At 46.4% G+C, this 22,155-nt stretch overlaps 6 protein-coding genes across 6 annotated transcripts; 3 read left to right on the top strand and 3 right to left on the bottom strand.

Moving 5' to 3' along the window:
• The first annotated feature begins 12 nt into the window (after nt 1-12).
• GGS22DRAFT_134893 (uncharacterized protein) lies at nt 13-1,738 on the top strand. Its single transcript, XM_047958554.1, has 2 exons — nt 13-614; nt 701-1,738. Exons 1-2 carry the CDS (start codon nt 43-45, stop codon nt 1,284-1,286), a joined length of 1,158 nt encoding a protein of 385 aa, XP_047819659.1. The 5' UTR covers nt 13-42; the 3' UTR covers nt 1,287-1,738.
• A 1-nt stretch (nt 1,739) lies between these two features.
• GGS22DRAFT_134896 (uncharacterized protein) lies at nt 1,740-3,738 on the bottom strand. The gene is made up of 2 exons (XM_047958555.1): nt 3,173-3,738; nt 1,740-3,111 (listed from the first exon to the last, which is right to left on the bottom strand). The coding sequence occupies exons 1-2, from the start codon at nt 3,413-3,415 to the stop codon at nt 2,479-2,481; spliced, it is 876 nt and encodes a 291-aa protein (XP_047819658.1). The 5' UTR covers nt 3,416-3,738; the 3' UTR covers nt 1,740-2,478.
• A 2,811-nt stretch (nt 3,739-6,549) lies between these two features.
• On the top strand, nt 6,550-7,179 carry GGS22DRAFT_188112 (uncharacterized protein; the record flags this gene model as incomplete). Its single annotated transcript, XM_047964686.1, has 2 exons — nt 6,550-6,767; nt 7,158-7,179. 2 exons carry the CDS (start codon nt 6,550-6,552, stop codon nt 7,177-7,179), a joined length of 240 nt encoding a protein of 79 aa, XP_047819657.1.
• A 2,004-nt stretch (nt 7,180-9,183) lies between these two features.
• GGS22DRAFT_179516 (SPRY-domain-containing protein) lies at nt 9,184-11,409 on the bottom strand (the record flags this gene model as incomplete). The annotated part of the gene is made up of 8 exons (XM_047963686.1): nt 9,184-9,335; nt 9,392-9,877; nt 9,926-10,079; nt 10,137-10,191; nt 10,246-10,286; nt 10,360-10,484; nt 10,554-10,780; nt 10,835-11,409. 8 exons carry the CDS (start codon nt 11,407-11,409, stop codon nt 9,184-9,186), a joined length of 1,815 nt encoding a protein of 604 aa, XP_047819656.1.
• Nucleotides 11,410-13,263: 1,854 nt separating this feature from the next.
• On the bottom strand, nt 13,264-14,507 carry GGS22DRAFT_134856 (DUF1711-domain-containing protein). The gene is made up of 2 exons (XM_047958553.1): nt 13,984-14,507; nt 13,264-13,862 (listed from the first exon to the last, which is right to left on the bottom strand). Exons 1-2 carry the CDS (start codon nt 14,379-14,381, stop codon nt 13,463-13,465), a joined length of 798 nt encoding a protein of 265 aa, XP_047819655.1. The 5' UTR covers nt 14,382-14,507; the 3' UTR covers nt 13,264-13,462.
• Nucleotides 14,508-18,581: 4,074 nt separating this feature from the next.
• Nucleotides 18,582-20,062, top strand: GGS22DRAFT_162080 (alpha/beta hydrolase fold protein). Its single transcript, XM_047961173.1, has 2 exons — nt 18,582-18,908; nt 18,968-20,062. Exons 1-2 carry the CDS (start codon nt 18,809-18,811, stop codon nt 19,951-19,953), a joined length of 1,086 nt encoding a protein of 361 aa, XP_047819654.1. The 5' UTR covers nt 18,582-18,808; the 3' UTR covers nt 19,954-20,062.
• The last annotated feature ends 2,093 nt before the right edge of the window (nt 20,063-22,155 follow it).

Here is a 22,155-nt window from a genome sequence, read left to right as displayed (position 1 = left end):
CCCTCACCCTCCCCAGCATCCCAAAAACTGCAAAAAACAAAAATGCCCAGTAAACTCCATACCTGGTTCCACCGCAAGAAGAGCCTCCTCAATCCCCAGCCCCAAACTCAAAACCCCCGAGAAGACCCAACCACACCCCCCCAACTCCCAGCCCACCGCGCCATAACCCTAACCCCCCCAGCCTCTTCCCCATCCCCAAACAGCAATACCCCCATCTTCAACCTCCTCCCCCCAGAAACCCGCCGCCGAATCCTCATCGAAGCCTTCGGCGAGCGCACAGTGCACATCGAGCACTCATTCGCGCACCCACGTGTCCTCTCCCACACAAACCCGGAGAAGACACACTGCGGCATCAGCTCCGTGCCAAACCGCAGCGGGGGATGGCGGACCCGCGACACATCGCGCCCCAAGGCGTGGAGATGGTTTAGTTGTGTGTGCCACCGCGACTTCGAGTGGTGTGTCCGGGGCCCGGGGAAAGGAACGGGGGTTCTGACGGAGCCGAGCGAAGACACGTGTTTGGAGGGGACGGCGGCGTGTTGTCGGTGGTGGTCTGGGGGGATGCCAGGGAAGTGCTATGTTGGTGTTTTAGGGTGGATTTTGGCGTGTCGGCAGGCGTGAGTATTTCCCCTTCCCGTTCCCCTTCCTAGGTCGCTATGGGGAGTTGGGGTTTGTGGTTGTTAGGTGCTGATTATGGGGTTAGGTATGTGGAGGGGATTGGTGTCTTGTACGCTACGAACACGTTTAGTATTTTTAATGTTGATATGATGCACACGCTCCCGAAATTGATTCGCGCTGAGCATCGGGAAATGATTTCTTCGGTTGAGATGATTTGGCGACTTAATCCGAGATCACGCGGGGAGGGCTTGGATGCGCTTAGTGCGCTGCTACGAAGGGTTCCGGAGACTTTTCCGAATTTACGAAATCTGTATCTTTATCCTGCTGGGATCTGGAATATCGAGCCGTCACCTGACAATGAAATTGTGGTGGAGTTCGGGACCGACATCCTAGAACTCGTAGATGGAATGGTTAGGAAATTTGGTCCGCAGTTGCTGGTATGCGATATCGTGATACCTTTCAGAAAGTTTCATGCGCATTGGGTGGATGGCATTGGGAAGGGATATAAGTACGAACATGGTGGAACTACGCGGTTATCTGGACGCATTTGGAGACCACTCGTGCGCGTACAACAGGACAACGAAGGAGACGAATCGCTTCAATCTGGGTATTGGCTGAGGGAGGGACCTGATGATGTCCGCTATCCATTTGCGCATATGGTTCCTCCGTGAAGCACTGGCTCACATTTGAACTACATGGATGAGACTTCTATCTGGTGTTCTATGCGTTGGAACATGCCGCAGGCTCAGTAATCCTGGTAGCAGAAGGTGTGCCATCTTCTACAAATGCCATAGACTGTTGTGCATCACCCCGGTGTTACCAACAGGAGCACACTGTACGCGCTAGAAACTATGATTGGTCTGCGTTAAAAAGAACCGCGATGCTGCGCTGGACGTTTCTAGGGAGAATATGGGCTTGATCATGGGAACTCTGCACGACCAACCGCAACACAGCACGGGTTCCGAATTTGGTGATGGCTTGGTTTAGCTGGATGTGTTGGATCGAGATGAGATCGGTCACTTGGTTCTTGCAATGGCCAACAAGCACGTGTCAAAAGCAACCTCGACGTCCCTTACTTGGATAGCTCTCTAACTAATATCTTTTAGACACGACGGTCTCATTGCTTTATCTGCATGTCTCGTGCCCGCGAATAGTACTACCCGAATATTGTTCATTCGTACACTATGCGTGTGCTCTAAGCTCATGTAATTTCGACCAACGAATTACGGAAAAAGCGAAGGGGGTATCTGGGCAACGATTTAACCACAAAAGTGAAAGTTAAATAGTAGAATAGAGTCGTAGACATCTATCGGCGGCATTAGATCAACGGCCTTGCTGGCAATGGTCTAGGTGGTTATGTGCCTCAGACACCTCATCCTACCCCCTTTAAAGACGCCCCTGAAATGGGGAAGGTCCAGGGTTCGATTCTCAGAGACTGCTGTGTAAAGTCTCTGGGGCCTGAAATGGAGAGGCAAAGAAATACCCAATAGCGGGGGCGCAGTAGCTAGGAGCCGATCAACAATACCTAAGCTGGGCCTTGAAAGTGTTTCTTCTTTTTGTCATTGTTTTTGGTTTCGAAAGTGGCCTATTAGAACAGGCCTTGGTAGACGTAGGAGATGTCCTCTGGATTTATATCGACATATACCATTCTATTTGATATATGTTGAAACCAGGACAATGTGATATACACTGTCTAAAGGGGGTATAGGTCTACCTTGATTGCATATACATACCTCATGAGCTCGTGCGCGTATCGGAGCAAGCAGACGCCTAGCTGTCTGTCCAGAGTAGATTACCTTTATAATTCACGTCATGGCCCATCCAAAGTGTTGTGATCTGTTTGCGATATGCGTCTATCCCCCATCACCAACAACTCTCGAATATCCTATCCCGGTGCGCGACCAGATTCGGGAACTCCATCAGGATCTCTGTAAGCGTCCAGTCTTCCCACACAAGCCTCTCATCAAGGAGTAGGTGCGTGTAAGAAAACACCTTCGCATCGAATAAGCCCGGTCGAACCATCCCGAAGAACCAGTCGTCATCGCCCAGCAGCACAGACAGGGCCTCGAAGGCGTCTCGAGCGCCCTCGTATAAGGTCCCGGCGTTCACGACCGGTGTGCCTAGCGATCGTAAGATATCGGCCTCCGCCGCGTTTCGCAGGTTGTACAGTGTAGTCTTCCGTACGACCAGCGACGCAGAAACGGGAGTGATGTAGAGGCGCGATAGCAGCGCTGTGTTCGGTCGCGACAAGTATAGTGCGTAGAGCCAGGCGTTGCGTATTCGGTCGTCGAGGAGCGATTCGTAAGCCTCAACCCTCAAGGACGGGGCGTCTAAGATCTTTGTGATGCCATTTTCCGCGGCGTACTCCTCAAATTGGCTGGTGGGTATGGGCTTTGGACTTGATGGTGGGAGGAGGAATGGTAATGCGCCGGTAGGTGAGGCGTGATTTGTTGAGGATGTTACGCGGAAAGCGACTCCTGCCAGCTTGAGAAAAGTCTGCACTGATGGTGAGCTGTGTAAATTAGAATATAGAGGTGGGGTATTATGTTTGACATACCTGCCACTTTAGACAATTCGGGTTGAAGCTTGGTAAGCCATATAGGGCATCTCGGTCTGATATGAAGACATATAGAGTCGGTACATCTCTAGCGCTAGGTGAGCGAGCTGGGAGCTCGTTTGGGGGATACGTCAAGAGAGGAAATTTCTTGAATAATCGAGCAAGCGGAGCCGGTATAGCTAACCAGCCTGATATCTTGGACTGCTTCGTATTTATTGTCGTGCCAGATGTATTTGACGACATGGTGAAATGTTGTCACCTTTCCCTTCTGTCCTGTACTTAGCACGTTCGCGATAATAACGTAGACATGTGACTACTTCAAAAGGGTTGATGTTTCAAGGTTCGAAGATTGTCCTCCTATACGTATTTGCCCCTCATATTCAAAAGTGAGGCCAAAAAGTTGATATCCTTATCCCCTATCGATAAAAGGTATCGAACCTCTAATCTTATCGCTGGAGTTTAACCGAAGATTTGGCGTCTTTCCGAAATATTCGCGTTAGTCGAAGCTAAAATCGTTAGATTCCACTAGTTTCGGACATTTTGTGGGGGTTGCAGGCATTCTCAGGGTCTTCGGCGTTGTCATGTACACGCAACCTTGGAAATTTTCCAAGGTACGATACCCGATAACAGCTCATCCTTAAAAGGGGATGGTGCGATGAATAACATCATCGAGTATACTTCTCAGAAGCACGGCATCCCGTCTATACCTTAGGTCATCGATCTAAGGCACGAAATTACGATGCAGACGATGCGTAGAAGGATTCACGCAGAAGCACGGAACATGAGAATGCAGATCATAACCAGATTTTGACATGGTCAAACTCCAAAAAAGTCCGGGGCGCATTGCGGGGTGAATTTCTATTTTCTTCACCCGTGGGGGGCGTCAATTGGGGGTTTCCTTGAATGGGAATCTATCAAAATGTGGAGCAAAAACACGTACCGAGATACTTTTTTTGATTTTTCCAGGTCGGGCATCGTTCTATATCGTCCCATATGAAGAACTGCATGCCCGATGCATATTGATCTCTTATCAGACATGATATATTGTATGAGAAGCTCGTGAAGTTCGAACCTCTTCCGAATTTGCGTTCGCATATCTTTAGAAAACTCGCGCAAAATTCCTTTTTCTTATCGCCAAGAGGTATACATGGGATATACGAGAGCTAGAACAACCCAGTTTAGTTATTCATCGGTGGAAAGATATCTCGACGGAGCCGAGGGACGCGATGATGGTGGACCAAAACTTTATGGGATTGAGCCGCTTCGTCCCTTCGTCGTTTTTAGACGGTGCACGAGCCGCTCATCCGAATTCACGAGACTACCGAAGACACTAACTGATATAAGGTAATTGAACAACGGCTATATCGTCAGAAGGTTAGATGGGTTAGATATTAGCAAACTATCAAACTAGCAAACCGTCACCCACGGAATACACCATAGGCCTTATTCGAGCGGAGCAACGCGGAAGATGGACTTCTTCTATTTCTGGACATGGTCGACGAGATCAACGAGTACATTTCTACCGCTAAGTAAACTTAGGATGTATGATGATGTAGACTTCTAGTAACTGGATCTGGGATCAATGAGAGTGATCGAGACTTGGGGACAAGGCTTGGGTACCTGAAATTGTTCCATTTTCGGGGTTACATTCCAGATCTATTGGCGCGTGGTATTTGTGCTACAATGGCTTAGTGGGATTGTTCACCTTTGGTGCGGGATGTCGTTAGGAGTTTGTTCACGGTTCACCGAGTGTGTATGTGGTTATATGTAAGTAATATAGAAAATCCGGGATGAACCCCCATATAGTAAGTGTTTAGGTAAGATGTATATAGTAATTGCCTCGTAGAAGTAAATGTCACAGGAAGGTAACAGCGATGTTCTATATAACAGTCGGTATTGAAGAAGGTTATGGCAACTGCGATGCATGGAACAGTCGTGGAAGTCTATTATTTAGTATTTGACAGCTTAGTGGATCTGGTCTGTTTCAAGGTTCTCTTTTTTCAACTTTCAACTTCATTTTCATGTTTACCTCGAATTTGGTTCATTATATTACTTCCTATCCGAAGTTGTCAACGAATGCCTAATTCAATTGTTCTCGTTCCCTAGGTCACAACACCATTAACTCCGGTTGGTGCGAATACAGCACATGGTACAATAGGTACCTAGTCAATTGAGTAGTATCGCCAAGCCATGCCCCTCCACCGAGTCACAATTGTTACCGACACACGAGATACCTCGTCATGAAGAAACATCAACCGAATCTATTGAATCAGCTTACTATATACTTACTTTTATACCACCTCCATCTCTAAAATACTTCATTCGGATTTCGCCTGGCTGCTGTATTGGACCCTTATATGCAGCGCCCCTCTTGGTGATTATTATCTATATTGGATGGGTTGATGGTTCACTAAATATTGACCCCTTCATCCAGATCTAGCCTAGTCGACAATCTGCACACACTTAGGACCAAGATTAAGCTTGGTTAAGGACCCCTGGTATTAAATCTATTGACCTCGGAATTGGGGGTCGATACAGTAACAGCCCTCCACCCGTTTTTATTATTATCAGGCAACAAAAAGCAAATAATCACGATATCTCCATTTTCATACCTTAGCACGCTAGGTACTTGCGAAATACCTCGGATCATTAACGCTCTTAACAAAATCCCCACGCTACACTAGGCAAACTAAAGAAAACTAAAGAACAAAAGAATTAAAAAAGGAGGACCGTCATCGACCTTTTCTCCAACTTAATCCACTACCTCCCGCAAAAGGGAATTGCGATACTTGACAGCCTTCATTCCTGCAGATTTCGTCACCGCCTTAAGCAACTAAGGCAAACTTGCGTTGCATCTTGATCGACAGCCTGACCACCACCGTGCAGTGGTCGTGAATCAACTAGTCCTTAATAAGGTCTACCGCTAACCCACGAAAAACCTCTCATCTTCTTTTCTACTCTTTCCCCCCAAACACCATCATAGAAGAAACTCTACTTCTAACGTTTTATATATTCTTCGTCTTCCTCGTCTTCACCTCCCAGAAGCATCATTCTGTCTATACTCCAACAGAAATCCACCTGTCGTACGACATCGCACCATCTCATGCTCCGCTACCACAGAAAATAAAAGGACCGAGAGATCAAGTGGCGCACGATCTGTGTACGCATTTTCAAGTCCTCCGCATATCTGCAGGTTGCCGAAGGCACCATAAATACGCGCCAGCCTTGTGTTTGCGTTGCAAACCAACTCCTTCCTCCGAGTCCCAAGTTCTTCTTTCACAGAAAGATCTCGACACAGCAAACATCCTCGTTGCGCCTTATCTATTCAAAGAGTGAAGAATACTATACTCCCTTCGTCTACGAAGCTTTACAACAACATGGATGCTCCCGTCACTTCATCTACTATGGCCCAGCGCCAATTCTCGTCTACAACAACCAATACCTCGACGTCTCAAGGATTTGCGCAGCCTCCTCCGGCGACACAGAAGACACCAAGCACAGACGCTTTCATCCGAGACCTCAACCTCGTGGCCGAGGCCGCCAAACGAGCCCAGATGGCGGTACTGATGCGAGATCTTGATAGCATAGCGATCTCGTAATCTCACTCACTCACTCGCCTACCTACTTCTCCTTGCGTACGCTCTACTGCCTTTCCTCTTTAAGAGGTCTACATTTTAACTGCAATATGCGTTCTACTCGATACCTTTTTCTCCACCGCTATCGCCATTGGATCTGCTCGACACCTCGCACGATGGGCAGATAGGTGGATCATGGCTTTTCTTTGTGTGCACCTTTATGGATTTGGCCTTTGTCCTTTTCAGGGAGTCATGGATGATATGATGACGTTGGGTCTGTTTTTCAGGGTTCCCCCTCCTTCCCCCACCACGACATCGGCGTTACCACCAAAAAAACCCAGTGAGGGAACCTTATCATCGGCATAACCCGGGGAAATCGTTTAGGCAATCACTAACGCATGTTTTACGAGGGCGAATGGCAATGAAGATTAAGAGATGAAGCGAGGCGTAGAGGGGATTATTTACACTGTGAGGAGGGATAGTGTGTTAATATCTATTGACTTAATCTGTGGTTTTGGATGTCGCCGCCACCTCGCGGAATGAATTTTTCTCTTTCGCGTGGAAAGGGGCGGTAAAGGGGACAGTGGGCGGTTGTTGGCGAGGTTGCAGAAACAGCAGGATGCGATTCGCGAAACCGATGCGGTGCAGCATTGGATCCCAGCGCATAACGAGGGTCGGAGTTGGAGGTCGCAGCCCCCATTTGCATATACCTTTTTTTCTTCTTCTCCTCTCCTCTCTATTCTCGGTCACGGATGCATGCAGGTGGTTTGATTATTTTTTGCTTTCCGGATAGAACGGATTGGCTGGGCTGTACAGGGCATGGGCATCGCCCAACGGGACAAAGAAGGCGGCGGGACCAGATCAGATCAGGTTACTTCAGAATAGAAAGAAAGAAGTGAAATCTCGATGCCATGCCATTCTCGCCCGGTGACCCCTTGCTTGATTTTATCCTACTTTCCTTTGTTCGATGCGCTGATGGTGCTACGCGATGCATACCTACCTACCTACATGCTTACCTACGTGGGGGATTGGTGGTTGCATTGGAGGTAAGCTGTATACACATCTGTATATTATGAATGGGATGGAGAGATGGATGGACAGGCACCTGAGGTTCTCATTCTTCCGGAGCATACCTCATACCTAAGCTTCGCAGCGAAACAGAGATCAGTAGATCGATCGATATACCACCGTTGCTTTCTAGGCTCACTCTAGCTTATGCTGTTCTACGCATATGCGTGCGCGTTTTCGAACCCGTGTTCCGGATTCTCAGTCTGTGGTAGGTAGGTCGTGCTTTGGAGGCTTTTTGGGGCGGACCACTGATTGAGAGGCACGCGCGCGGGTTGGATTTTTTTGTAGGTAGATGCTTTTGTGTTTGGGATGGGGAGAGGCCACATGTAGGTAGGTAGGTAGGTCTAGATTCTGGGCACGCGTGGTACGGGAGAATACCCCTTTTTTCCTGTTCATACCTACCTGTTTTGATTTATTTCAGTTTTCGATTAGGTGAATTGTGTGAATGACTTCTTTGGAACTTCAATTTGTGTTATAGCGTGATCTTCTTCTGTTCAGGTACCTGCTTTCCACCGTCTTGATATGTATCATTGAATGGAGTCCATTCACGTACAGATAGATGCAGTTGTCTAATGTGTCAGTTTTATAGCAATCCAGCACTTTCTTTGCCTTCCTATTCTTAGCTCTTACACATCAATATATCGTACACTTATCTTTGGCATTGGTAAGCTTAGTCTTCTAAGGGGAGGGTTCTAAGGTTTCCGGTTTGATCCATCTTATTCAATCCATTTCATTGCTAATCTGTGCGGATCTAGTTTCTGGGAAGGGGTTGGGGAATCTGGCGCGAATCCATGGCCGAATCCTCGCGATACATGATGGGGAAAATAAGGGACAACGGGTAGAAAAGGCAGACTTGGATAATGCACAAGTAGAGATAGAGGAACTCCGCCATGTACAAAACATAAGGAACAGAATCAGCCTGCCTTCCCACCAAACCAGAGCCATGGCGCCATTCCCAGCCCAGTAGTACAATGGTAATCTAATGCTAAGCAGAGTTTATCCCTCGAGGGGAATCATTTGGTTGAAGGGTTTGGATTTACGACCACGTGGACTAAATAAATGCCAGCGCGTTCTTCAACCTAAAATTGACGATCTATAACAGACGTAAACCGGTGAGTTCCGATAAGATGAACAGTCCCGAGCCTTAATTGAGAAGGGCAGCAGCTAGCTATACTAGCTCTAAGCGTAGACAAGGGACATCGAAATCGATTTGCTATGCGGCCTCGGACTGAATGTTATTGTGTGAATCATAAGACGGGGGTTGGTGGAGACTAAGGCTCATTAACCCCAAGCTCTCAACGTGGGCTTCGGTAACTTGGTCGACCTTTCACACCGTAGAAAATCGCCTTTAGAAATATATGCTGTCGGCTAGAAAGGCTGCGACTTCGGCACCTCATCGATGATAGACTGTATAGTAAGAAGTGATCCAGGGCCACCATCCTCGCGAAGGTAATCTAGTAACACGCTCGTTTGGCCGTAGACGTTTTCTAATGCCGATCGCGATGACTTGCCCAAAGACGCTAGTTATATTAGTTAGTAATACACCCTTGCAGTTGAGGGGACAGAGAAATCTTACAGAGTATGGCGGCGTTGAGCTCTTCAGCTACAGCTACTCTGCCCTTGCGGTCTAGTAAAGGCGCAACTTCCTTGACTTGGAGCGGGTTTGGATAAGCTACAAGCGAGAAAACCTCGGCGAGTGTCTTGCTAATTTCTCCTCTCGGGTCGTCCTGAAACTCCTCCTGCAAGGATTGTCCGTATTCGATCGTCTTGGTAAGAAGGCTTTCTTGGCCTGTTTGAGATTCTAAGCCGTCTTCCTCCATCTGGTCTGAAAAGCCGTTCTCATCGACGTCCATCTTGTTAGGAATGTCGTCGTACGCGTGGCCGTTATTCTTCTTAGTTCCGGGATTGCTAAGTTCAGCGGATTTCCGAACCATTTCAATGAAGGTCCGACACTTCAATTTGAAGTATACGTCGTAGTTTTTCTCCAAAACCGCTGGATAGTAGACTTGGGTATACTTGATGGCCTTCTCAATGTCTCCCTCAAGAATGGCTCTTCGAATACCTAGTCTACGTCAGTATGAGATATATCAAGGGAATCGTATATGCATACGTTGTCTGCGATGGGCATCTTCGTCATCCCGAATGTTGATACCCGGAATTGGTGTTCGTTGGTCTATTTGAAGATTTCGTTTCTCAGTGTGAATCTCCTCGGCAAATGCCCGAGCTGTCTCTACATATCCATCGTGCTGTAAGAATTGCAAGACCTGAAATACCCTAATTAGCTATGACTAGAGTCTTGAGCGGGATAAATATTGGCTTACTAGTTGTTGAATGAGCTCCGTCTCACCCATGGGAGGCGATATTAACTTCTCAATGCTAAATTTCAAACAATTAGTTTCTGTATAGTTTACTCTTAGACGATGATAATACCTCGTTCTATTAATAGCCGTCCTAATCTTCATTTGCTCTTTCTATATAACCGTAGTTGTTAGCCGTGCCTATTATAATATTTTATTAGAATTCCGCTTGGTTTAGGGAGACTACCTTAACCATGTGATCAATGTCGAACTTGAATATCGTTTGACCAAAGTTAACACGAATGTGCTCTCCAGCTTTCTTCATGCCGATAGTGGGATAAAGATCCCCCTTTATGTCTCGGAACGCGGTCTCTATAGACTAGATTAGAAAGGAGACTGGTCTCATGAAGCATGAAACTCTCATATATCAAAAGCACATACTGAAATCTTGTCCATTCTTGGTGAAGAAAGCTTCACGAGTTCGGAAGTTAATACCACACCCAATAGTATCCGTTGGACCAAATGCACCGCCCTCGAATGGTTTTCCAACGTTCTGTCCTGAGTAGACGTCGCCATCATCACCATGGTAGCCCCATGATTCGGGCTCCCAACCTGGTGGTCGCATCAAGGGAACGTTCTTGGTCGAGAATCCGATACACACGGTAGTTCTGGGTGCGTCATCATTAGGATCGTACGGATAAATATCTTCCTCTGGCACATACTCATCTCGTCTTCTAGAGAGAAGGGTAACCTCAAAGTAATATATCCCAGCTTGCCATGGCATTGGGTGATCGGCTCGTATAGAACAGGTTTCGTGATCCTGCTCTCTCGAATTGCGGCTGGCTGCATACTTAACTTCCTGACCATCTGCTATAACCTCCAACGGACCATGCTTATCATCTTTGTTCCATCTAGTGGGTAAAGGGGGTATCGAATTGTCATCCTCGATTGCGGGTACTCGTTCAATTAGGTCGTATGTCATTCCTAGATGAGATGCCGGCGGCTTGTTCGCTAATGAACCTGTCGTTGAAATACCGGCCGGTAAGGTACTTGTTGATTGCTGCTGCGTCTCTCTTTGCGCTTCCTTTACTTTGTGTGCTGCCTCCAACCTCTGCATGTAGCTAGAACCTGTCAAGTAAGATGGTGTAAAGAAACTGCTCTTCTTGTGGACAACTGTCCAGTAATTCTCACCAGGTTCGTAGTGTGTGAACCTCTCAAAAGCTCTTGAAAACGACGGCAATTGAGGGTCACGACTTTGCAAAGCCGGGACCCCTCCATCCAAACTACCATTATTCATATCCGTGTCGGTATTTTGTGCATGTCGTTGGGAATTTAGGTTCGCTCCATACAGGTCGGATGCAGGTTCGTACGGAGGATTGAGAAGGTATGAGAGACGGTTGATCGGAGAATGCGACGCGGGCGCAAAGCTCGTACTAGATCCAGGTATGCCGGATGCGTAGGAGGAATTTCTGAATCGTGGAAGGAAGCTCGTATGAGTAACGTCTGGGTTAAATCCAGGTGAATCACGTTGATAAGGATTGGCCATAGCCAACCTTCAGAATTTGGCTGGATCCCAGAGGGATTAGAGGAAGACCTGGAACTCGCCGAGTACCCTTTGTCGTCCCGAATGCACGAACTTAATGATGTAAGGTCAACAGAAGAGACGCGAGAGCAAGATTTATAGAATTAGAACGGAATCGACAATTTGTTATAAGGCAGATAAGGTTTGCGAATGGTGCCTTAGACCGAGAAATGATGGTGACGATAGAAACAATGCTCCGATTTACTTGTTGAATTACGGCTTATACCGTATCCAGGTGATACATCTAAGTTGGTTGCTGAGTAGGACCTAAACTCGGAGGGAGTAGTCGACAAGACGGCTTCGTAAAATGACTCCAAGCAGGCGAGTGTGTCCGAAATGGGCATCAATTATGTTGTTGAGTTGTAAGTCGAGAGATGATTTGTTGTTGCGGAGAATATCGAACTTGGAAAGGTCAAAGGTACGAGATGTAGGTATCGGGCAATCACGAGGTCACGGAAGTTGTTGCTCGACTTGACCCGATAACGTCGAACGTAGTTACCTTTACACTGCTAGCTTAGTGGGGATATTAAATGTCAATCGATAACAGCGGGATCCAATGACTGCCGGTTTTGTAGAAATAAAACCTGGAGTTTTTTGAGCCACTAGTACTAAAGGGGTATCTATCTAGAATCGCGTATTTTCAACGTCGAAGGTCAATGCCCAACTCACACATAAACACCAAGCTAAGCAAGCTAGTAAAACGATATATGCCTAAATACATGTGTGTGTAATCGTTACAATTATAAGTTGTCAGCATCTAGGAAGATGATGGTACTTCGAATGATGCAAAAATCGCCTTACATTACATCTTTCGCGCAGATTGTATCCATTTCCAGTTGGCGACAAGGGGCCAGTTTAATGGCTTGTTTCGTTACATATTTGTAACTTAGCGGATGAACCCGGGTCTGCATTGAAAAGGGGAGCTAAAACATAGAATCTCCAAGTTTCATTCCTACCAATGTTATCGTATATTTTCTGCGTTTAAGTAAGTTGCGTGGTAATAAGCATGAGGTTGAAAAAAGGGAAGTTTACATATCTATCAAATCCGCGTATGTACCTATAGATGGTGGTTTACATCTAGGTCACTCTATGGTGCCGAATTAAGACGCGTAGATAAATGAAAGGTAATATGTTCTGAATGTAGTATCTTTGGAATCAAGGGGCCATCATAATCTTGATGGATGTTTAAATCCAATATAAGTGACATGAGGCTACAAGGTTGAACACCACACTAAGTTTAATGCCTCCTTAGAGTTTATTAACACTATTAAGGCACTCGAAAACGGGCGAGCTGTAACCTATGAACGACCTGCCTTTACGAACGTTGGAAAGAGTATAGTACAGCACAATGATTTTAGAAATCGGAAATGATCCTCCAGAAGATAGGACACGCATGTATTCCCTTGTGGTCGATTGATCGATCCACGCCGTCCGCTATTTTTGGCCACAACACCAGCATCGATGTATAATGTACAACCCTCCACTGACCCCTAACGCCAAAAGATGAAGTGGTTCCAATGTATTCTCTGCCGAAAACGATGTGACTTCCAACGCAAGTACCTCATTTACCTCTAGGTAAGAGCAATGTGATTCATGATCAACTCCCAGTTAGCATCGTAAACACAACCCTCAACGCCGTGCTTTTTTTGGTTCTCTCAACCTGAAACCATAAACCCCTATGAAATACAAATGACCACCGATAGGGCCAGAAGAATGTAGTCCTCATGAAAGGCTCTCTTAAGAAATGGGAGATTGGGTGAATCTCTGTCTAGGAGGCGGCAGCAATAGGGGTAGGAGCCGGTGAACTAGCATTGATACTTGGCGGGATGCTTCGCTGTTCGCCGCCGTCGGCATGGCTGTTGCTGTTCTCGCTCTTCATCTGGCTGTCTTCCTTGTTCTCCTTGTTGCTACTCTCCGTAGAGGCGACGGGCTCCTCCGCGGTGGGTTGAGGCTTGGGCTTGGGCGGTGCGGTCCAACGAGGAATCTCCCAGATGACGCCTGTAAAGCTCTTCAGCTTGAAGCCTCCTCGGTTCCACTTCCGACAAGGCGCGCCGGATCGATCGAGTGCGCGAAGTCCGGCATTAATTGCTCCTTGGTTTGCTTTCGGTCCAAGTTTATGGTAGGTGCCTCCATTGGCTCGCCCGGTAGGATCGATGGTACCATCCTCCCTAGTAGACCTAATTAGTAGACGAGCGGATGAGTATCAATTAACGCAGTTTATAGAGATTGATTGAGAGCAGTAACGCTGGAAAAGACGAGGCTGATGGAGGTGATGTGATGTGAACTTACAGTCTAGGCTTCTTCTTGGGACCAGGCTTGCCTCTGATCTTTGCTGTCGGGTCGGATCCATTTGCTGTTGCTGCACTTCTCTTTACGCCCTTCTTCTTGGGTGCTTCCGTCGGAGGCCCCATAGGCACTTGCGACGGTGTTCCAACAGGGGCCGGTGTGCCGGGACTCGACGCTGAAGCATTGTCGCCATTTGACGCGGCTGGTGCTTGGTCGATGGGAGCCGTCGACGCGGTATCAGACTCCTTTACGGGTGACTCTTCCTTGATTGATGATGGGTCAAGAATCTTGCGAAGTTTAAGCGACGGGACGCGCAAGGTGACGAGTGAAGTAGTCTTGCCAGTGGATTTTCGCCGATCCTTCTCCTTGTTGGAGGCGGAAGATTTGCTTGGGGTGGGCATGACGACGACGGATGAGGCTTCGTAGAAATAAAGTCGCGATGATCAAGCGTCGGTGATATAGTGTGGTGGTGATGTTGGTGATGGTTTGATGTTGATGTAGGTATTGGTGTCGGTGTTATTGGTGTTGATGATGAAACTGGTGGTGAGGAAAATGGAAGGAAGTGGAAAGTTGGTTGGTGAGTTGGTAGAAGCGTGAGATTGTTGTGTGATCTTTTCTATTTTCTGGGGGGAAAGAAAAAACCTTCTTGGTGGGATGGTGCACTTTGCAGACTTTGTATTTAGTTTAGGTTGGGTCAAGTCATCAACCTGGCAAAGCGTGAAGAGTGATCCACCGAGATCCGACCCCCAAAAACTGAGTCTTGTCCACGGGTCACTGACAACCCCAGGAGGCGTTTTTGCCAATTTGCAATTTGCCCTTTCGGAGATAGTCCAGACTCCAATGCCCCCTTAGGTCGGGCGGTGCGGATGCGGATGAGTTGTATAGTGCTTGATGCGTTACCGTACTGCGATGCGGTGCGGTGCAGGTTCAAGGTTGAGGTGGTGATGTGGTGATTCTGACTTGGCACACACTCTCTCTCACTTCCCTTGTGGGTTGGCCTACTTGGGCGAAAATGCGAAAAACGATGACACGGTGATGGTGGTGATGATGGGTGATGGGCGATGGAATTAAATTATCATGGGATGGGAATGGGAAAACAAAGATGAGAGTGCGATGATGGGAAGGTCAAATTATGAATTACGGGGGCGGCCATTGTGCTCGTTGGTGGTAATCTTTTTGGGGCAACTTAAACTGTACAATCTTTTTTAAAACGGCTTCCAGGGCTTGCTGCTCTGTCTCTCCTCCCGCTTCCCGTCATGGCTCAACATCCAGCTCGTCGCGAAAGAATCCAACTTAGGTTTGGTGGTGCACGAACCACCTACGCTGTAGTAAATTGTCCGAGAAACGTCACGTGTTTTTTGCTTTCCACTACTACGGCGAAACTTCCACTAGGCCTATTCGTTGTCCACGCCTTCCATCAATAAAAGGGGCTAGCCAGGTACCCAGGTACATGGGTCGGATTGGTTTTGGAATTCCATATTTATTACTCCGATAAAATCTGAAGCTATTCCATTTGCGTCTAGACACTCATCCCTCTCCGTCCTTTTCCAAGAAATCATCAATACAAGGCTATCTCTACGATGCTGCTATGGTACATACAATACAATACTACAATACCGAAATACCGAAATATTAGTATTGAGAGTACTAGTAGTGAGGATAGCGAGAACTAATGAGAGCCTAGGTAAAATCCTAGACGTTTGACAATATCCATCCCTCGATTCTAATATCTACAAATGGGATAGAACGTAATATTGGAGAGAAACGGAAGAAACCAGGAGGAATGAGAGAGTGCTCAGCCCCCCCTTCCCTAGCAGCCTAACGACTGACTGAGTGATACTTTTGATTTCTGTATCACCGGCTGACACCGTTTGTCCTCCTGTCACCTCTCACCTGGGCATGCGGCAAATGAGCCCAACCAAGTAATGGGGCTGGTGATCCGAAAGCCATCGTTTATTTACGCATCGCGCGGAAGGATGCCACCGGACTGGTTCGCCAAGTTCATGTAGCCTACGACCCAGCGATCCAGCAAGTCAGCGCTTTCAAAACTCATTACGAATGCATTACTCGCAACATCAAAGCTTACGATTCGACACATCACTTACATGTACCTAAATATCTACATATAGGTCCTAGATATGTACATGCACGTATACCTAGATGTCTAGGTATTAGGTATACCAAATGCTTTTTTGGATGGCGTCACTTCTGCCTAATACATTTTCTCGTGAAAATGCATCGTGAAAACCCGGACCGACGCTGAATTGTGGGAAGACGAACCCCGTACAATACAAAATGCCGCAAGGGAGTGCCTCGTTTTATCAAGTTAGCCACTCGCTTACTTGGAAGTTTGAACTTGGTTTGGAATCCGACCATACATCCACGAACTTCCGCGCGATGGAATCAATAGGCTTTCCAAGCTCATTCGTTTCAACCGCACATTCCTAAGTTAATAGTTCTATTAACTTCCCCATCGTAGAAACCCCTCCAAATTATTCCACAAACTCCGATCGCCTACATGCGCTTACATTGGATGCCTACCTTCTACGCATGATTACCGCCCGCCTTCGCCTCATCATGCCTATCCTTTAATTGCTGGGATTTCCGGGTCGCCTACCTAGTATCCACGAACCCCACAACTCATTATTCAACCCAGATAAGCAAACATGCTTCGCAATGCGAATCTAGTTCCCGCCAAAGGACACGCGGCTGGATAACGGCGATTGCGTACGTAAGTAATGCGCCAACATACCTACAGAAACCCGATTCATGTCTTAGCTTTCAATTCGTGTTACGAGCCAATGCGATCTTCCCGGCACCATGCGAAAAGAAATTCAGCAATCCCCAGCAGTAAAAGTATGAGATGATTACATAGTCACTAGATAAACATCACGACAGCACCCATTAATCACGAACTATCCCGTAGCTTAACCGGAGCATACGTCGAACTCGCAATCAATTTACGTGCGAACCAAGGGTCAATAATAGCAATTTAAATAGCGGCCAATTCATCTCATCAACCCAAACTCGATCAAATTGGCAGACATGGTATTTATAAGTGATCGCAATGACTGCGGTAGGGACAGTCTCAACATCGTATCTTGGGAATTGCTTTCCAGCTATGTTTACGTATACCTATTGGCTACTACATAATATTTAAATCGATGTAAACTAGGTACAAAATCGACTACATGATAAAGTCTTCAAGACAGAAACTTTATCAAGTACTTACAATCGCCCTCAGAGCTCTCCTAGAGACACACGTATAGCTATCTCCTAGAGTAAAAAATGCTACTTTGCCCCAAGTAAATTGATTTTTTGATTATATTCTAGATTACCTACTCTCTCAATTGACCCGGTGTTTTGATTCAAGGTAACCTCGTAGTCATTCACAACCCGGGGGAACCAGTCGTGAAGAATAAAGGCAAGCGAAGGAATACGAGTAGTAGTCGTCTCTGTTACTGGTGTATTTCACTCATACCTAACTCAATGCCAGATTGAGCATTGAACACCATCAAGAATCCGGCCAAACACCTCCTAAACCAAATCAATGCCACTGTCGAGCTTTTTGTTTACCTAGCTTGACGGTGTCAAAACGCCGGGTTTTAGCAACTCGCTCTGTTATTCCAACCCTAAATAATACTTTCCATTGCCTACCTATAAAAGGGGTAAAATTTAAGGGGCTGCTTGACTTATAGTAGATACTCTTGACTCAAAGAGAAAGGTATCTAGGTAGATATCAAGAGCTCACCTGAATTCTAACCGCCTTTCTTGTAGAATGACATAGAAAACCAGGGGCCATCTCCTTTTGACGGCCATTGCTGTCTTCCTAGGCCAGGTCTGCCTGGAAACTTTATTGGAATAAATCATCCCAGAATGACGCTACGTACTTAGGTACGCTATCTCCCAAAACACGATAGCTAGTTAGATACATGGAAACTAGTATAATGGATTTATTTGTCGTCTAGGTCCTAGTGACCGTTTAGAAACTACTAGATAAGCACCTTAGTAAATCAATTTCAGTAAACAAGCCAACATTCATATGTTGAACTGTTAAGAAGAATTGAAGTATTTGGATTATAAGTTGTATCATGATGAATTACTTGCAGACCTAGCCCTAGACCAGCCAATTTTAACGATAGCAATCTGTTAGTAAATATTTGGGGCATTGATACCTCATTTTTAACCCAAACGTCAAGTTTTATCTGGGGCGGTAGTCTCATTGGTCGTACACACGATCTCCTCCTAAAAGATAGCATTATAGTACATCAGGTGACCAATTACCTAGGTTAGTGTGAAATCCCCTCCGATAATACTAATCCTTCCCCACGTGTGAGCCTACGGGAATATCCTCCCCAAATCAGCGGATGTATACGCCTCGCTGCGGTCTCGGGAAGGGCATGGATTGATAGGATATATGCGACTTGGCTTCCTGCACACCTTGCCTACCCGTACCGTGTTGCTACATTAGCCCCCACGATTATAATGTATGGAATGTCATCGGAGGTCACGCGGGAATCAGGAACGGGTAGATCAGATGGGATCGGGGAACTTAAATTTGTTCAATGTGTGGGATACCTAGACTTGACTGGGCCGTTGGAACCTATATGTGACTACCTTGATGTACTCTTATCTCTTCTAACTGAGGACAAAATTCCACGAGAAACCTTAATAATTGCGACTCCATCGATGGGCTTAGTATGATCTAGAGCTATTCCTGGATCTCCACGATCCCCCCCTCATTGCCGTTTCATATAGAAAGTCTAAGCTTGGAGAGACTAAGACACCTACCTACCTACTCAATCAAAACTTGCATATTACTCCAGCCATGGGTTCCAACGAGGTACCATCTGTTGTTAATCCGTTACACCCCTCGATAGTCGACAAGGTAGATCCGATCTTTGCCGAGATCTACAATCGCTACCAAGGTATTCTTCTCGAATAGCTTCCGTTTCCCGTTTCAAGTCACTTACAAGCGAGTCCATAGCACCCCAGCTGCGAGCAGACCAAGTTCCGTATGAGGTATACAACAAAGACAGACCCAAGTATACCTTTCCGACTGCCAAGGTCAGCGCTGGGGCCCCGGATGTAGCCAGCAATACCATCTACAAGATCCCCGTCTCGAACCCTTCTGGCGAGATAGCTATACAGGTGTATGTACCGACCCCGGACGCAATTGCCAGTGGTGGGCTCGAGAAGGATGGATTACTACCGGCGCTTGTCAATTTCCACGGTGGTGGTTTCGTCATTGGAGGGTTGGAATCGGACGAGTCTTTCTGTCGAACCCTCTGTCAACGACTTGGCAGCATTATAGTCAACGTCGACTATCGACTTGCTCCAGAGTATCCACACCCTGTATCTGCAACGGATAGCTGGGAGGCGTTGAAATGGACGTTTGGGAATGCGGGGAAGTTGAAGATAGACCCTTCTCGCGTAGCAGTTAGTGGTCTTTCAGCCGGAGGTTGTATTGCAGCAGTGCTTGCCTTGCTGGCTCGGGACGAACCAAGTGTACCGAATCTAGTCGCGCAAGTGCTCATCGTGCCTGTGATCGACGCAAGATATATCCCGACGGAGGGTTCATGCGACCCTGCGAAGACACCGTACAAGAGCTACGTTGATTTCGAGTTCGCTCCCATGTTGCCTCTCCACCGTCTGGTCTGGTTCTACAACCTGTGGATAGGGACGGATGAAAGCCGCGCAGAGAAAGCGAACGATTTCCGTGCATCGCCTATTGTTGCAGAGTCGCACGCGAATCTCGCGCCAGCTATTATACGATGTGCTGAAATCGATCCGCTCGTATCGGAGGGTATTGCGTACCACGAGAAGCTGACGGCAGCCGGGACTCCTAGTAAACTGAAGATATATAAGGGACAAGGACATCCCTTTGGTCATTGGGACGGGGCGAATCCAACTGCGAAAGAGTTCGTTAGCGACTGTATCAGTGAGTTGAGAGCAGCATTTGCCACGAAATAGGGGGTGTTTCCATGTATAAATGTATCTACCATTGTTACGATTTGCAAAGGAGTTCAGATTACACTAGGTTAGTCTCTGACATAAGAATGAATGAAAATAATTACACTGGACAATTGTATCTTACCAGTTTCGAATATTACCTAGAGAATCCTAGACTAGATCGGCAGTAGTATAGTTCAATACTTTGTTTTCGTATCATGGTGAGTATCGTGAAGTTTTAACTTGTAAGAATTAGAAAGTGCGAATGCTTCAGATACGTTGAAGTATCTGGGTACCGATTCAGGGGCGAATGAGTGTCAGAAGAAAACGAATTAGTACATCATGTACCTATCCCGTTCCCCTACCATTGAAGTATACCTACAACGGAAACTTCTTTCCTTTTTCTGAAAAAAGGAGAAAGAAAAAAACGAAGGAGCTTCTGTTGGAGTTTAATACACAAGTATCTACATGTATCTGTCTAGGTAATTAATGAGATAGAAGTACCGATAGTTACCCCTGATTCTGGCCAAGTCATAGCCCATCATAACTTACATTCTATATGACGCGATATAATGCTCATATATAGACAGAATATTACTACATCTTTAACTTTATATTAATTAGAAGAGTACTAGGTACTAATTACGCAAGTAATTCCCTAAGCATCTGGACGTTAACACCGCTGAAGGCTGTAAACGAATAGGTCGACTGATTAAAAATTTCCCACTGCTGACAACTACGTTACATGTACTTAATACTTGACGTTAAACTTTAAGATGTTTGTCACTGACCATGTAAATTGACGGAATCAGATCAGTAGGGACGAGGACAAATTGTTCGTATTTTTCTATATATACCCGTCCTTCTCCCCTCTACCTCCTCCTCTCTACTAAAAATTGCCAAACTCAACTTCGCCTTTCATCCCACATTAATTTTCGTTGGTTTAATACATCGGCATGAGAAAATCACGCCGCACATAATTAACGTCAATAGTAATATTGACATTAATAATATTCGTTAAGTCATAATATGAATACCTACTCCTACTAATTAATTCCTAAATTTCCTTCCCTCACAACCTTGGAATCTACTGCCGCTACGATGTCTTGGGACCGGTCTGGCACCTGTTTAGGCGTCTGAATGGCGTCGGCAGAGACGAACAGTGCGTTCGGGAAAGGAGAGAGGCGTCGAAGTCCTCAGCACCGCTCACTGGCCTGTGAGCCTTGGTGTTCCAACACAGACCTTTATTTGGATTACCTTTGAGATCGAGGTTTATCCTGATCTAAACTGTCATGGTTAGTTCGTCACTCTTTATTATAACTGCCCCTAGAAGATGTTCTTTATCATTATAAAAATAATGCTAATGTTTTCAATTCACTATTAGGACTAGCTTAACGTACATAGGTGAAGTTAGTAGTGGCAGTAACTTCACAAGTTCCCTATGGTTGTTGCTGCCACTGGATCTGTCATTACTACCACCACATGCGGGTGGCATACAAAGCTAGTCTCTAGCTTCCCGGCACGCATTCGCTCAGGACGTAAGCGATGGCCGGGTTGCGGGGAGAGAGACTTGATATTTCCTTTTCTCGGATATGTCGACGAATGATAGATGGACGAAGCTGATCCATTACGTGGAGAATGAAAACAATTTCCTACAGAACATAGTCTAGCAATGATAGAGCCTCCATAAGATGATGTTGGCCTTGGAACTGGCGTCGCACCGCTGCTAAAAAGAGATATGGGATGAGCAAGTCATCGAAGGCAGTGGAGGCAGAACTTCGAGACGGGGTAATGATAAACCAGGTTATGGGGTAAGTCAACAAACAATGAAGACTATCATGTTATAGAGAAAGCTTCTAACAATGCGACAGGGCTTTAACAAGAATACCTTGAAGGTACCAAACATAACACCAATCATAACCTGGAGGTCCTCCGATCGAAACGGAGCAGAGCTACCAAATTGTAGTCGCTTGATGCTCTGGCCTCATGCCGCGCGACCCATACAATCTCCTACCACTCTCAACGAGTGAAGACCTTTTTCTAAATCTCTTTACGCCCGGTGCGACGAGCCACATCAATTCGTTGATCTTCAATCCGCTCTACAGACTCCTCTACAGACTCATTTTCCCACCTGGATTTTTTCCTCGGATTCTCTCGCTTTTCAACTAGCACTTTCTGTGGTTCGACTCTTTCCTCATGAATTCAGACATGGAAAGCCTTATC

Source organism: Annulohypoxylon maeteangense (genome assembly GCF_022496945.1).
Source record: "Annulohypoxylon maeteangense strain CBS 123835 unplaced genomic scaffold GGS22scaffold_7, whole genome shotgun sequence".
In the NCBI taxonomy this organism is placed as follows: domain Eukaryota; kingdom Fungi; phylum Ascomycota; class Sordariomycetes; order Xylariales; family Hypoxylaceae; genus Annulohypoxylon; species Annulohypoxylon maeteangense.
This window is presented reverse-complemented; position numbering and strand designations above follow the sequence as displayed.

What these genes read in the sequence shown, in the direction of transcription:
- GGS22DRAFT_134896 (XM_047958555.1), bottom strand. Translation starts at nt 3,415, where the DNA reads ATGTCGTCAAATACATCTGGCACGACAATAAATACGAAGCAGTCCAAG. An exon ending in CGAATTGTCTAAAGTGGCAG is followed by an intron (nt 3,112 to 3,172) that starts GTATGTCAAACA and finishes CCATCAGTGCAG; the next exon opens with ACTTTTCTCAAGCTGGCAGG.
- GGS22DRAFT_134893 (XM_047958554.1), top strand. Translation starts at nt 43, where the DNA reads ATGCCCAGTAAACTCCATACCTGGTTCCACCGCAAGAAGAGCCTCCTC. An exon ending in ATTTTGGCGTGTCGGCAGGC is followed by an intron (nt 615 to 700) that starts GTGAGTATTTCC and finishes TTATGGGGTTAG; the next exon opens with GTATGTGGAGGGGATTGGTG.
- GGS22DRAFT_162080 (XM_047961173.1), top strand. Translation starts at nt 18,809, where the DNA reads ATGGGTTCCAACGAGGTACCATCTGTTGTTAATCCGTTACACCCCTCG. An exon ending in GATCTACAATCGCTACCAAG is followed by an intron (nt 18,909 to 18,967) that starts GTATTCTTCTCG and finishes GCGAGTCCATAG; the next exon opens with CACCCCAGCTGCGAGCAGAC.
- GGS22DRAFT_134856 (XM_047958553.1), bottom strand. Translation starts at nt 14,381, where the DNA reads ATGCCCACCCCAAGCAAATCTTCCGCCTCCAACAAGGAGAAGGATCGG. An exon ending in CCCAAGAAGAAGCCTAGACT is followed by an intron (nt 13,863 to 13,983) that starts GTAAGTTCACAT and finishes TAGGTCTACTAG; the next exon opens with GGAGGATGGTACCATCGATC.